Source organism: Notolepis coatsorum (assembly GCF_963971535.1).
Source record: "Notolepis coatsorum genome assembly, chromosome: 7".
Lineage (NCBI taxonomy): Eukaryota > Metazoa > Chordata > Actinopteri > Aulopiformes > Paralepididae > Notolepis > Notolepis coatsorum.
The window spans coordinates 48,133,859-48,149,320 of record NC_140171.1 but is presented as its reverse complement, the minus strand read 5'-3'; the positions used below and the strand labels follow the sequence as shown (position 1 = coordinate 48,149,320).

The window sequence follows — 15,462 nt, the reverse complement described above, 5'->3', positions numbered from 1 at the left end:
TGAGCAATATAAATTTGTATCATCTGCAAAAATAACAAACTTTAACAGTTCAGCAACATTGCACATATCATTAATATAAAGTATAAAAAGTTTTGGACCTATCACAGATCCCTGGGGTACTCCACAGGTGACCTTCCTAAATCCTGACAGTGTCATTAATTTGCACACATTGCTGTCTGTTTTCCAAGCAGCTCTTCAGTGTTACGACTCAGGTAGGTGTGTTGAACCCAAATGCAGTACAGAAGAAAGGTGCGGAGACGGTAGTTGCTCTTCTCACCAAAAACAGTGTTTCCTTTTATTTTTGAAACATCAAGAGCGATACTGATATTATACAAAAGAAAAAACAAACTAAATAATAATTAAACGATAATCAAAAACACGGCAGCCGCATCCTCCAGGCCTGGAGCGACACGACTCTCCGTAGACAGCTACTCACGGTAACGTTAGATGAAGAACTGACAAATGAGAGAATAAACACAAGGCCATTATAAAGAGTCAAACACACAGCAGGCATCAATCAGCAATCAGGACAACCTGGAAGAATAGAGAGGGTGAAATACTCCAGGGTGGCGCTAGGAGCTTTTACTCCTAGAGAGAGTAAAATACCCAAACGTTACAGTATCCCCCCCCCCGACGAACGGCACCTGATGTTCATCTAGGGGCCTCGGGATGCAGTCGACGAAAAGTCATCAATAAGACTGTGATCTAAGATATCCCTCTGAGGCACCCAGGATCGCTCCTCTACCCCGTACCCCTCCCAATCCACCAAAAACTGAAACCCCCTACCCCTCCGCCTGCAACCCACGATCCTCCACACAGTGTAGACCATCTGTCCATCAAGGATGCGGGGCGGAGGAACAGCGGGGAGCGGCGGGGACTAGGGCGAAATGAGAAAGGGTTTTAAAAGCGAAACGCGAAACGTCGGATGAACCCGCATGGAAGTTGGGAGTAACAACCTGTAGGCCACTGGGTTACCCCGACGAACCACTTTAAAGGGATCCACAAAGCATGGAGCCAGCTTCCTGGACTCGACCCGGAGGGGAAGATCTCGAGTTGAAAGCCAAACCCTCTGTCCCGGATGGAAAACTGGGGCCAGACGGCGCTTGCAGTTGGCCTGATGCTGAGCCCTAACAGAGGCTTTCCGCAGCGCCGCCCGAACCCGGCTCCAGGTCCTGCGACAGCGAGCCACGTGAGCCTGGACGTGGGGCACCTCTGCCTCCTGCTCCTGCTCGGGAAAAAGGGGAGGTTGAAAGCCATATTGGCATTGGAAAGGCAACAACCCCGTAGAGGAAGAGAGAAGAGTGTTATGAGCATATTCTGCCCACGCCAGCTTCCGACTCCATGTTGCCGGGTTACCTGAGACATAACACCTCAGAACGCCCTCCAGATCCTGGTTGACGCGCTCTGTCTGCCCGTTAGACTGGGGATGAAACCCAGATGACAGGCTGACGGAGGCGCCGAGACTGGAAGCAAACACTTTCCAGAACCTGGAGGCGAACTGAGGACCCCGGTCAGAGACTATATCTAAAGGAAGCCTGTGAACCCGAAAAACATGCTGCACCACTAGGTCAGCTGTCTCCCGAGCCGTGGGGAGTTTGGGGAGAGGAATGAAGTGAGCCGCTTTGGAGAAGCGGTCCACCACCACCAAAATAGTCGTAAGGCCATCAGAAGGGGGAAGCCCTGAAATCAAATCTAAGGATATGTGTGACATGGGACGTTTGGGAATGGGAAAAGGACGGAGGAGACCCGCCGGGGAACGCCGAGAGGTCTTGCTGCACGCACACACCGGGCAGGCTGCCACAAAGGAACGTGTATCCCCCTCCGCTGTGGGCCACCAGAACCTCCTGCGGATGAAATCCAGGGTCCTGGCGGCCCCAGGGTGACCGGTAAGGAAGGAGGTATGTGCCCATTGCAACAGTCGTGAGCGTGCAGCCTTGGGCACATACAGCCGCCCCGGGGGCCCCCCCCAGGATCAGGTTCCCGTGCCAGTGCCGACCTTACCACCCTGTCTATGCCCCATGACACAGGAGCAAGAATAAGAGCCTGGGGAATAATGGGATGGGGTATCTCCTCTCTGTCCGTAGGATCGAACTGGCGAGAGAGTGCGTCATGTTTGAAGTTTTTTGACCTGGGCCGAAATGAGATGGAGAAGCGGAAGCGTGTGAAGAATAACGCCCACCTAGCTTGGCAAGCATTAAGGCGTTTAGCCCCCTGGATATAAGCCAGGTTCTTGTGATCGGTCCACACAATAAATGGGTGTGCAGCCCCCTCCAACCACTGTCTCCATTCCTCTAATGCTAGTTTAATGGCCAATAATTACCTGATACCCCACGTCGTAATTGCGTTCGGCCGAGGACAGATGACGCGGGAAAAAAGCGCAAGGATGCACTTTCCCGTCCTTTAAGCATCTCTGAGAGAGCACCCCCCCCCCCCCCCCCCCCACCGCGACGTCGGAGGCATCCACTTCTACCAGAAACGGAACCTCCGGGTCGGGGTGAATCAATACAGGGGCGGAGGTAAATCGACGTTTGAGGTCACAGAAAGCTGTCTCGGCTCGAGGCGACCAGTCAAAGCCTGGGAGAGATGCTTTCGTGAGAGCCGTTAAGGGAGCAGCCAAGGCACTAAAGTTACGAATAAATCGCGGGGGGCTACGTGGCATAGTGGGCAAGGCGCTCGCCACGAATGCGGAGACGCTGGGATCGCCTGTTCGATCCCAGCGCTCCACATTGCTTTCAGTTTAGCTGGTCGTCCACAGTAATACACATTGGCCGTATTATGGGGAGGGAAACTGAAGGGTGGGGATCGGGCGTTGTGGACAGCGACTCCTACAGGTCGGTTGGTGCGCCTGCGCAGTAGAATCAGGAAGTTTCGGGGGCAGCGTGAGCCTCCCACGCGTTACTCCTCGCCACTGAGAGATCGAGCTGCGCAGGTGAAAAGATGCGACTGCTGTTACCTCAAGTACCGGAGGGGACTTGTGCTATGTATGACTTAGTCCACATTGCAGCCGGCTTGTGGGAGGCAAGAAACAGCGTTCGTGACAGGGGAGGGTTGAATTCGATGATACGAAATTGGGATGGGAGAAAATATAGAAAATGGGAGAAAAAGTGGATAAAAAAAAAGTTACGAATAAATCGCCTATAGAAATGAGCAAACCCTGGCGGCTGGGTGGCGTAGCGGAGATTGCGCTCGTCACCAATGCAAGAGACTCTGGTATCGAATCCCAGTCTCAGCATTGCCTTCGACTTGGGCCGGCCATCGTACTGGCTCATTTGGCAGAGTCAGCGGGAGGGAAGTCGATGGGTGGGGATTGGATGTTGTGGACAGCGACTCCTACAGGTCGGTTGGGTGACGCCTGCACAGCAGAGACAGGAAGTATCAGGGGCAGCGTGAGCCTCCCACATGTTACTGCTCGCCACTGAGAGTCCGCGCTGTCTGGTGAAAAGATGCGACAGGCTGCCTCCTTGTGTACCGGAGGGGACACGTGATGCAAGGCTTATATCCTCACTACACCGACCAGTGGGGGGCATAGTCTAGCAACGTTCAAGACAGGGGAGGGGAGAATTGGCAATACGAAATTGGGATGGGAGAGAAAAATAAAAAAATTAGGAGAAAAAGTGGATAAAAAAAAAGAAATTAGCAAACCCCAAAAAACATTGCAACTGTTTGAGCAAAGAAGGACGAGGCCAGTCTAGGACCGCACTCACCTTGGCCGGATCCATACACAGATCGCCCCGGGTTAATACAAACCCCAGAAAGGACACAGTGTCTGTATGAAACACACATTTCTCTGGCTTAACAAACAGCTGATGCTGGAGGAGACGCTGGAGAACCTGTCGAACGTGCTGTTGATGCTGCGAAATATCACGAGAGAAAATAAGAATGTCATCTAGAAAAACGAAGACCGACACTCCTATTAGGTCCCGCAGCACGTCGTTGACCAGCGCTTGAAAGACTGCAGGAGCATTAGCTAAGCCAAAGGGCATGACTAGGTACTCGTAATGCCCGTTGGGCGTGTTAAACGCAGTCTTCCATTCATCCCCCTCTCTAATCCTAATCAAGTTATAGGCATTACGTAAATCAAGTTTGGAAAAAACTTGCGCACCCTGTAGTGACTCAAAGGCGGTGTCCATGAGAGGCAAGGGGTAACGGTTCTTAATAGAAACGTTGTTTAAACCACGATAATCTATGCAAGGACGCTGGCCACCATCCTTTTTAGCTAAAAAAATAAAAACAGCGCCCGCAGGTGAGGTGGAAGGTCGAATGTGACCAGCGGCCAATGCCTCCTCCATATAGCAATTCATGGAAAGCGTCTCAGGACGAGAGAGCGAGAACAAACGACCCAGAGGTGGAGAGGTACCGGGTAGAAGATCAATAGTGCAATCATATGGCCTATGAGGAGGAAGTGCTTTAGCACGGGTCTTGCTAAAAACCACCACTAGGTCCCAATAAATATCGGGGACCCCTGTTAAATCGGGATTAGGAGAGGACGTAGAATCTGCAGCGCCTACGGCCACCCTGGAGGGAGACAGAGAAGAAGACAAAGTGGATGAACCTTCGATGGAGACCGGCCCAGCGCCTCTCTCCAGCGAAAGCTCACCCGTAGACCAGTTAATACAAGGGTTATTTGTTACCAGCCAAGGATGACCCAAAACAATAGGAGAATGAGGTGAAACAATGATATAAAAATGATTCCCCGTCAAGGGCCTGAACAGGAATAGGTACCTCTAAAGCCTCTAAAGGAACCCCCCACTCCCGAGCCAACCCCTCGTGCATTAAATTCCCCGCTGCCCCTGAATCTACCAAAGACTGTGCCTGTTTAAGATGAGAGCCACACCCAATAGTGACATCAAAACATGTTAGAGACTCGTTGGTGACAGAGGATAAATGCATTCCTGCTAATACCCCTCCCAAGCCTAGCGAGAGCTCCCGTTTCCCGAGATGCCAGGACAGGTGTTAAAGCGGGCAGGTGTACCATAACCAAGAGGGAGTCAAGAGGGTACCTGTGGCAATGATTCCCTCTCCCGTCCTCGCTCTCTGCGACGGTTGTCCACACGAATGGAAAGGTTGATGACATCATCCAAACGTTCGGGAAGGTCCCGGGAAGCCAGCTCATCCTGCATCTCTTCCGCGAGTCCCTGGATGAAGAGAACGCACACGGTGCCTTCCTGCCAACCCGTCTCTCGGGCCACGATGCAAAACTCAATGGCGTAGTCGGCCACCGAGCGGTTACCTTGTCGACAGGACGTGAGCCGTCCACCTGCCTCATAGATGGAAATTACCCGGGAGGTGTCGAAGACCCTCCGTAACTCCTGGGTAAAGGTATCAATGCTGGTGCAGACTGCCGAGCCGATCTCCCATTCTGCCGTGGCCCAGGAAAGAGCATAATAATAATAATAATAATTTAGGACCTGCTCAGAGGTCATCATTCGGCACACATGCGATGCATGAATGCGATGCATGAATGCGATGCATGAATGCGATTCGTATCTGCGATTAACCCATCCCGTCGTCCTTCCCCCCCAAGGGCAGCCGGGAGCAGACAGGCGTCAACGTGAGCCGCGCCAGGGGACCAATCCAAGTGCTCCTGTCCGTCTTCGTCAAGGACGCCACAGCGTTAGCGATCTATTGTTGTTGTGCATGTTTTTCCATTGGGTTTATCTTATCGGGGGGGGGAACCCTTGCGAGCACGGGGAGAACATGCAAACTCCACACAGAAAGGCCTGGGAGATACCCCACCTGGGTAACTGGCATCATGGAAACCTGGTCCCCAAGCGGGAATCGAACCCTGGACCGTCTTGCTGTGAGGCGACAGTGTTAACCACTACACCACCGTGCCGCCTAATATACGCCACCTTGGAAAGTTCGGTGGGAAAAGTGAGAGGCTGTAAGCTGAAAACAAGGGAACACTGCGTGATGAACTCTCTGTAGCCCGTTGGAGCTCCACCGTAGCGCTCTGGAGGAGGAAGACGCGGCTCCCGAGCCCCCTCTCGGATAGATGGCGGTGTTACCTCCGCTGCTACGGCCGCAGACGCCGCCTCAGCTAGTTGTCGGTGGTGAGAGCCCCCAGGCGACCGAGCTCAACCTCCACCTGCTGCTGACGGCGGGTGACTGTGTCCAGCTGAACCTCCTGCGCCTTCAGCTCCTTCCGGATTCCGTCTGCTGGGTTCATGATGGTCAGTTCTTCTGTTACGACTCAGGTAGGTGTGTTGAACCCAAATGCAGTACAGAAGAAAGGTGTGGAGACGGTAGTTGCTCTTCTCACCAAAAACAGTGTTTCCTTTTATTTTTTAAACATCAAGAGCGATACTGGTATTATACAAAAGAAAAAAACAAACTAAATAATAATTAAACGATAATCGAAAACACGGCAGCCGCATCCTCCAGGCCTGGAGCGACACGACTCTCCGTAGACAGCTACTCACGGTAACGTTAGATGAAGAACTGACAAATGAGAGAATAAACACAAGGCCATTATAAAGAGAGTCAAACACACAGCAGGCGTCAATCAGCAATCAGGACAACCTGGAAGAATAGAGAGGGTGAAATACTCCAGGGTGGCGCTAGGAGCTTTTACTCCTAGAAAGAGTAAAAGACCCAAACGTTACACTTCAGCCAAGAGTTAGCTATACCTCGTATCCCATACTTCTCCAGTTTTCTCACTAAAAAGCTGTGATCTATTGTATCAAAAGCCTTCTGTAGGTCAATATAAATACCAATAGAACACTTGTCATTGTCAACTGCTTTAGTTATTTCTTCTACCATCTCCATCACTGCATATGTAGTAGTTCTATTTTCCCTAAACCCATACTGGTTTACTCAGTATTTTGTATTTGCCAATGAAAATATCCAGTTGTTTCACAAATTATTTCTCTAATATCTTTGAAAATTGAGGAAGTATAATTGTCCATTTGATGTTTATCTCCATTTTTAAATATTGGTATTACTTTTGCTGATTTCATATTATTAGGAAAAACACCTCTTTTAAAAGACAGATTGCATATAGGTCAAAGGTTTTACAATAGACTCAATTACTTCTTTAATAATTACCATGTCAATGGAGTTTATATCAGTTGATGTTTTGTTTTTGAATTTACTTACAATTTCAATTATATCAATTTCATTTACCCCACAAAGGAACATAGAACTGATATTACCATTAATCAGATTATTAAACATATCTTTTTTATCCTCAGGCACAACAATTTTGCTGGCCAAAGTAGTTCCAACACCCACAAAGTCGTCATTGAAATCTTCAACGATGCTTTTTACATTGTCCACTTTAGCATCAGAGCTATTTAGAAAATAACTTGGAAATTCAGATTTATAACCTCTATTCTGAATAATATGATTGATTATTTTCCAGGTCCTTTGTATATTATTTGCACTGTCCTCTAATATTTTTTTGTAGTATTCCTTCTTCTGTACTCTCATAATGGAAGTCAGTTTATTCTTATACAGCTTATATTTTTCTTCGCTTTTACTGGTTCTCACTGTAAATATTTCTTGTAAAGTAAGTTTTTCTTTTTGCACGCCCTTTGCATATAGGGTGTGCATTTTATACATCAACCAATATATAAAATGTTAGCTAGTTAACAATGCAACACATTGCCGATGATTCTGACATCCAAGGTAATAACCCATTTAAATGACAGGCCATAAAGGAGGAGATGGCGATACCATCTAATCAATGTTGGCCAAACTGAACGTTTTCACACTTGGCACCAATGTGCGTTCACATGCTAGACAGTGACGTAATGACCCTTCCTTCTTTTATTGTAGTTTCCTTGGTCATTGGAACCTATGGTGTTGTGAAGGATCAGATTAAACCGAATATATATATTTATTTATGGATATATATTTAATAGTATTTGTATATCGTTTGATATCCCTTGTATATTCTTTGTACATATACACTGAATATCCCTTTAGTCTACTACAGCCCATAATAGTTCATTCTCTCATTGGACAAGAACCTGGCGCCAGCAGACAGGCCCCTTGAGTCAAGTTCAATAGTGCCGACGAACATGTCCCAACTAGCCCCGGTTCCGCGTAGGAATACGGCTACCGAAATACGAATGGTACTATTTGTTCACCGTGCATATAAATAGGGCGCAAGTAAAGTAGAACTTTCTTTTAGTCCATTAGTCCTTTACCCTCCAACCTAGTAACAGACGTGAAGCCTCACCCACGACCCACGTGTGGTGCAGTATGGCCTATTTTGGCCCCAGAATAGGCATTGAGACCTCGTGTAAATTCATAGCTGAATTGTCATAGTTTGGCACTGTACCGTCGAGTGGGACGTATTTCTATTAAGTAATAATAGTCTATTATGTATGGTGCATCGTTCGGTTAAAGTTCTAAAGTGAGCAGCACCCCCATCGTTTCCTCGCGTTATCTAGAGTCTTAACCAGGCTGGGCAGACCACACGTGGTGCTTTCATCCGAGGAGTTCTGGGCGAGGACGAGTGGACCTGCACATTGGATTACCTACCCGGACGACTGCTGAGCCTATACGGCATGGAATATCTATTTGCTTTGGGTGCTTTGATTTGTGGAGCGGATAACAGCCAACGCCAGTGAGTGTTGGAATTACCCCCGAGAGGAGCCCAGGTGAGACGGCGCTCAACCCAGACCGAGGCCGCCTCGCTTCTCCTTCGTTGTGGACCTACAGCTACCGTCTACAAGAGGGCCCAAGTGTATTCATCTGTGGATCAAGATCCTGCGGGCACTGTTTTCTGTACCTGAATTCTCCCCAGGAATCGTTGGCCAGATGGGATGCAGCTGACGGCTCTCCAAACCCCCCCCCCCCCCCCCTTACTGACTTACAACCAGCAGGACCCCTTTAGTATCCCGCTATAATCCTTAAGTACCATCGCTATAGTTTCCCTAAAGAACCAGGTTGTATACTTGCTTCCTGCGTAACCAGAGATTGGACATTCAGTGTTGATTTGCCTATGAATACTCATTTGCCTTACAAGTGCATTCAAATCATAAATGTAATTAAGTGAATGTTGTATATACCTTTTGCTATATTAAACCTTCGCCTGTTATATTTGTGTGGACCTGGTTTCATATGTGGGAAAGTGTTCATCATACTTAGATATCGTGTACTGGATGGCCAGAAGTTAAAGTACATCAAGCGGTAGTGGTTTAATGATACCATACTTATCAATACAGTCAGGGAATTGTACCCCTCAGTTACATATGGAGTTCTAGAATTCTACGATTGAATTTAAAGAAAATATTCTAAAAAGCTTACAGGGTTAAATAAGCAAAGAAAACAAACAAACAAACAAACAAAATATTCAATCACCAGATGCAACAAATTAATTCTCCTCACCACTTTATACTCCTTATAATTGTTGGTTTCTACTGTACTGATACATTTCCCTCAAACACTGAAATCATGTTCACAATATATAATGGACATTGGGTCTGTCCACATAATGGACACTGGGTCTGTCCACATAATGGAGACTGGGTGTGTCTATATAATAGACACTGGGTCTGTCCACATAATGGACACTGGGTGTGTCTATATAATGGACACTGGGTCTGTCCACATAATGGACACTGGGTCTGTCCACATAATGGACACTGGGTGTGTCTACTCTATATAATGGACACTGGGTCTGTCCACATAATGGACACTGGGTCTGTCCACATAATGGACACTGGGTGTGTCTATATAATAGACACTGGGTCTGTCCACATAATGGACACTGAGTGTGTCTATATAATGGACACTGGGTCTGTCCACATAATGGACACTGGGTGTGTCTATATAATCGACACTAGGTCTGTCCACATAATGGACACTGAGTGTGTCTATATAATGGACACTGGGTCTGTCCACATAATGGACACTGAGTGTGTCTATATAATGGACACTGGGTCTGTCCGTCCACATAATGGACACTGGGTGTGTCTATATAATGGATACTGGGTGTGTCCACATAATGGCCTTCTCTCTGTGACTGTATACTCTTTATTAGCCCCAGTGGCCACATTCACAGAACTTCTAACAGCTGTTGTCTATTGCAAGGTATAACAATAAACATTACAGTGTTGTAGGGAACATATGTATATGGTTGTCCATGGGAGATTGTGCAATGTCCTGCACAACTAGGAAACATTTATTCTGTTTTCCCTTCTTTCTTTTTTTACGCTCAGAGCAGCAGGGACAAGACCATTGACCATTGGAATTTGTGTTGTTGTCGTCATGCGTTAGTAAATATTGAGTGTAATGCTGTCATCTAGTGGTACTGATACAGAACAACAAGAAGGACATCTTGAGTCGACCAAGCCTGTGTGATTAGAACACCGGGTGGTGCTGTTATCAATGTCTAGCAGCAGAAAATAACCTGGTATTCCTCACGGTTGTGTCAGGGTACAGTATGAATCACTCATCTGAGGTTCTTGGTGAAGGAAATTATTATTTGCCTGTATAAATATATGGCCTGTGCTTCAGAATATGCAAACCTATTTGCAGTGCAGAAAACAAACCTTTTCATCCACCTAACAGAATGGACTTGCCACTTTCACAATGTCCCCAAATAGACTGGAATGAACCTACAAACAATAGTTGTACCTGCCAAAGAGGCTAATGAATAGAAAACCTTGCCAGTTATAGCCCAAATTTACCAACATTTGGCTGACAGATGGTGTTAATCCCCCACCTTGTGTATTTCACCTAATTGCTATTATGTACTTTTGTATTCAAGCAATGAACAACATGTTATACTGAATAAGCAGATGCATCCTGAAATGATGATCCACTGACCCTAGGCCTGGGGCCAAAAACTAAGAATTACTTAAGTCTTGAATGTCCTACTGAAGGATGAAATATGGAGCCATTATTTTCATAGGAAACAATGGGAGGCCATAACAATGGGGTTTGTTCTGGACAATGGGAATGCAGACTATAGAGAAAGTGGCTAGGACATAAGGCCAACTGTAAATCGGCTTTCCCTTGCTTTTTTCAATGACCATAAATGAATGCATGTAGGCCAGCAAACCAACCATTAATCACTCCACACAGTGTTCATTTTGTCCAAAATAATATCCAATGTCTGAAAACTATAGGCTATACAAATCACTCATCTGGTATAGGGCCAAACTGACCATGATGACTTGATAAAACACGTTGATATTTGATATAGCCTACTGTCAAAATAACTGTGTACCTTGGAATTATGTCTTGTTCTACGAGCCATTTCCTGGCTCTGTGATTTCACGTGACCGCAGTCCGTGTATGTCGGTCAGAGCCTCAGAGGTAGTAATCTGTGAACCGAAGGAGGAAATATCGGGTGGCTGACATCAATTGGAAATTAATTCAACCATTGCGTGTATGTTTTTAGCTGTTTGTGATGTTTTCACTCGGAGAAAAAATGGAGTTCCTGATAGGGAACCCCTTTTCAACGCCTGTTGGACAGAGAATTGGTAAGTTGCATTGTTTTCAAGGTAGAGTTGAGAACCGTCGCTCATAACTTAGATAAAAAATTTGCCTACAAGATGTTGACTGAAGTTATGTACATGTCAATATTTGTATTCAAACCATATATATGCTATAGCAGCTAATAACCTTATTCGATTGTTTTTATGACTATTAAAAGAGTTAGAGTTGGTCTACTAATTATAAACAGCAACTTTCACATTTGTATTAAAAGGCGAGTTTTGAGCCGGTTAGAGGTGGGTCTAAAATGCCTAATCTTCCATTTGATTCGTTATGGTGGGTTAAATGACAGCTCTCTAGACTAGTCACCAATGTTTTCAGGACCAGTGAAGTGTCTTCACACTTCCCTATAATCGGCTTTGTACATAAACTGCGGACCTAAATACGTAGCCTAATTCTTACTCGTAATATTAGTCATATTACAACTTTTCCCCCTGGACAAAATCGTTAAGCAGCTGAATTTCCCTCAAATTAAATCATTAATCAGTTATAGAAAGCAACACGTAGCATAACATTGTGTAGTTGATAATTTGGCCACAGATGTATTTGGGATCCAAGCCAACATGGTGATGAAAGAGATGAGCAAAATATGATGTATCTCTGCTCCACTCCCTCCATCTCACACATTGATGTCAGAAATGCTTCAGCTACATGATCATCTGAGACCAACGTGAACAGAAGCAGCTGACAGTCACATGAAAACGGAGTGAGGGAAGGGGCGAGAGTGGGAGGGAGGGAGGGAGGGAAGGGGCTTGATAAAGGCGAGGGATGTGGGTTGGAAGGAATGAGGGATATTAATTAAGGGTACGTACCAATTCAAGGGGTCTCAACTCAAGTGGAGTGTGAGAAGTAGTTTTTAGATAGAAAGAAAGGCATGCTAAATCAAATATGGTAGGTTCACAATAGGCTACACAGAGGTGGTGTTCCCACATGGTGGCGCTAGAGGAATGATCAATCTGGCCATTACCTTTGGAGATATCTTGTTCTAAATTTGGCTTGATGGTGGCTAGAGGAAAGGTCATGGGGTCACCAAAATCAACACGTGTCTTCCTCTAGAGGTCATGCATGTTCACAGCAAATGATGTGGCTGTGCAACAAATGGGTCAGGAGATGCGCTCTTTTAAAAAGGTTGGCCTGATAATCGCACTAGAGGAAACGTGTGTGAAGAAATTATAATTTACCTATCTCAAACCTTCCCCTCTTTTCTTGATCCTCCAATCATAACTGTTTGAACTGAATGAGGGAGTTGGGTTTGAGATAGGTCAATTGTGATGCAATATAGCCTACTGCCTGTATTTAAGCTGTCACAAATACTGCTGTTATCGTACCTCTGTATTGTCTTGAAAAAGGTCTGCAGACCAAAACGCCAACCTTAATATTAGATGTGATTACTTTGTAAGCCTCTTGTCTCTCTTTCTTCTTTTTTCATTTTTTCTTGTCTTGTGTCTGAAATAAAACATATTTCAACTTGACAAATTACGCTTGCTGCACATTTAGATCAGCATCAATCTCAATTGAGCTTCCAAAGTCTCAAACATCTCATTCTGATTCTCATTTATTGATCCTAGGGAATTTTATGAGACAGAAAAGTGATACTAAACACACTATTTGCCAGCTCTATGGCTTCTCAGATCAGATCATTCTTGCACACACAACATCTCCTTTACATGGATTGACATTTCGGTCACAAAGACCTTTCTCAACCACAAAATGACAAAATGCACATACACGCACACACAATAGGCCATAGCCTGCATCAGACCGGCACATCTAGGTACTTTCTTCGCGGCCGCGCCTATTTTTGGAGGAAATACAGACACTGTTCTTATTGACCGCCATTGAATTTGGGTTGTATAAAAACTGTCAGCAAAACGCTTACTTTGTTTGAAATGTTTTTTAGGGCATCATGTTAAAGGAAAACGCCAACATTTTGGGAAATTAGCTTATTTGCCATCTTCCCTGGAGTTAGACAAGAAGATACATACCTTTTTCATCTCTGTGCATGCATTAGGCTTAGGGAACGCCCGCACCGTTAGCCTAGCTTAGCGTCAGTCACTGGAAGTAGGTTCCTCCAGCAGCCTAGTTCCCAGCCTACTTCCCAACAGTCACGAAATACACTCCAAATACAACTCCAAAACGTTCCTGTAAACATGTTGTGACCTGTGTATTTACACATGGAGAAATACAAAATAATTGAATTAGACATTTACATTTTCTAAGCAGATATACTCGGAACAATTTTTTGCCTAACCACTCCTCTCTGGGCTCAGTGATTTCACGCAACGCAGTGCTACTTTCTAACGTCAAGGCCAGTGTTTACATGTTCATTTCATTCAAAGGATCCGAACCGATTGAAGTTATTATGGATACCATGACTGTGGTAAGTTTTCATTTATGTTTTTAGATGGAAGGCTGTATTCCATCTGTCTAACGTTAGCGAATATTGTGAGATTGATGAATAGGACATAACTTTGCTGGACAGCGGTCCCTGCATCCCTAGGCTTTTGATTCAATGCTAATTTCGCTTGCTGACTGGCATTACATTAGCCCCTCCCCCCATGCTGCTATGATGCCTGCATTTCCCCAAGGGGATCAATAAAGGAATATCTTATCTTATTTATTTTTTATTTTTTTACCAAATCTTTTTTTATTTTCAATTTTCAAACACGAAACAACACAACTCACAACACAATAATAACAATAATACATAAAAGACATCCAAGAACATAAACTAACACAACAATGATTAGACAATAAAGTTGTCACAAAGTAAAAGTATAATAAAATAAAATATATACTATAAAAAGTGCTTACAGAGCCCCCTCCACCTCCAGGCCCGGCAACCGCGAGCCACAATCCCGGAGGACCCACAGCCCGGCCCCCCCGCGAGCCAAAGCACCACGCCTCTTTAGTGCCTCGACCCGCAGAGACCCCGAACCGCGGCCCCCCCCAACCAGAGCCCACGATCACCAAACCCAGATCAGAAGGGGGTCAGAAAATATACATAGGATCAGCATTGAATGAAAAATAATAAATAAAACAAAAAACACCATTACCACCAACATACATGAATATTCGCTCGTTCTCTCCCCCCACCCCCCCCCCCCCCCCTCTCGCCCCAGGACCCCAACGTGAGACATCCACATAATACCCCATTCAGTACTCAACTTCCAGAGTCAAATGCGTTCTTTTAGTTTTTCCACCACAGCCAACCAGACCGCTATATTGGCTTCATTAACACCGATGACACGTGCAGTGGAAATCTCCAGATAAATAACATGAAGATAGGTGAGAATCCATACCTTCGGACATAGCTTATCTGGTTGTATCCAGCGTGAGGCAATCAGCTTTTTGGCAGCCGTCAGACCAGCCAAAATGAGTCTCTTTACATGTACAGAGGTCGGCAATTGAGAAACATCATTTACCAATAAAACAGAAGGCAAGGCCGGTATGGTTAAAGCGAAAATCTCTGATAACTGAGTGGGAACACTTTCCCAGAAGATCTCAACAGGAGGGCACTCCCATTACATGTGCATATATGTTCCAATGGCACCGTCTGGACACAAGGTACATCGAGAGTCAGGCCTGAGACCCATTAGGTTCAATCGCCTGGGGGTGAAATAAGTCCTATGAACAAAATTTAGATGAATCTGCTGGTGATCTGGGTTGCGTGATGATAGTCTAATATTTTCCCAGACTGCATCCCAATCAAAATCTATATCCAACTCAGGGATATCCTTTCTCCAAATCGTATCTAAGGGTAGGTCTTTATATGAGGACGTAAGTAAGTGCCGATAAAAGTCAGAGACGAAGCCTCTCGATGTCTCCCTGTCATAAAATAATTTGTGAAACCGGTGTCGCTCTAGTGGAGCGTCCCATGGGACTCCATGAGCCTTCAGAGCTGCCCTCATTTGTAAATAAAAGAAAAAGGAGCTTCTGGGGAGATCAAATCCGTTGGATAGGTCCTGAAAAGACCGGATACCTGAGTCATTGAAAATATCCCCCAAT

The 15,462-nt window shown here is 45.6% G+C and overlaps 1 protein-coding gene across 2 annotated transcripts in view; it reads left to right on the top strand.

The window, feature by feature from the left end:
- Positions 1 to 11,269: 11,269 nt before the first annotated feature.
- The window catches only part of LOC311232462 (target of Myb1 membrane trafficking protein), a 75,146-nt gene continuing 70,953 nt past the window's right edge, over positions 11,270 to 15,462 (top strand). For both annotated transcript variants that reach the window (XM_084319272.1, XM_084319271.1), the window contains exon 1: positions 11,270 to 11,441. In XM_084319272.1, coding sequence (XP_084175398.1) covers positions 11,369 to 11,441 — 73 coding nt within the window. In that variant the 5' untranslated portion in view covers positions 11,270 to 11,368. The remainder of the gene's footprint in view (positions 11,442 to 15,462) is intronic.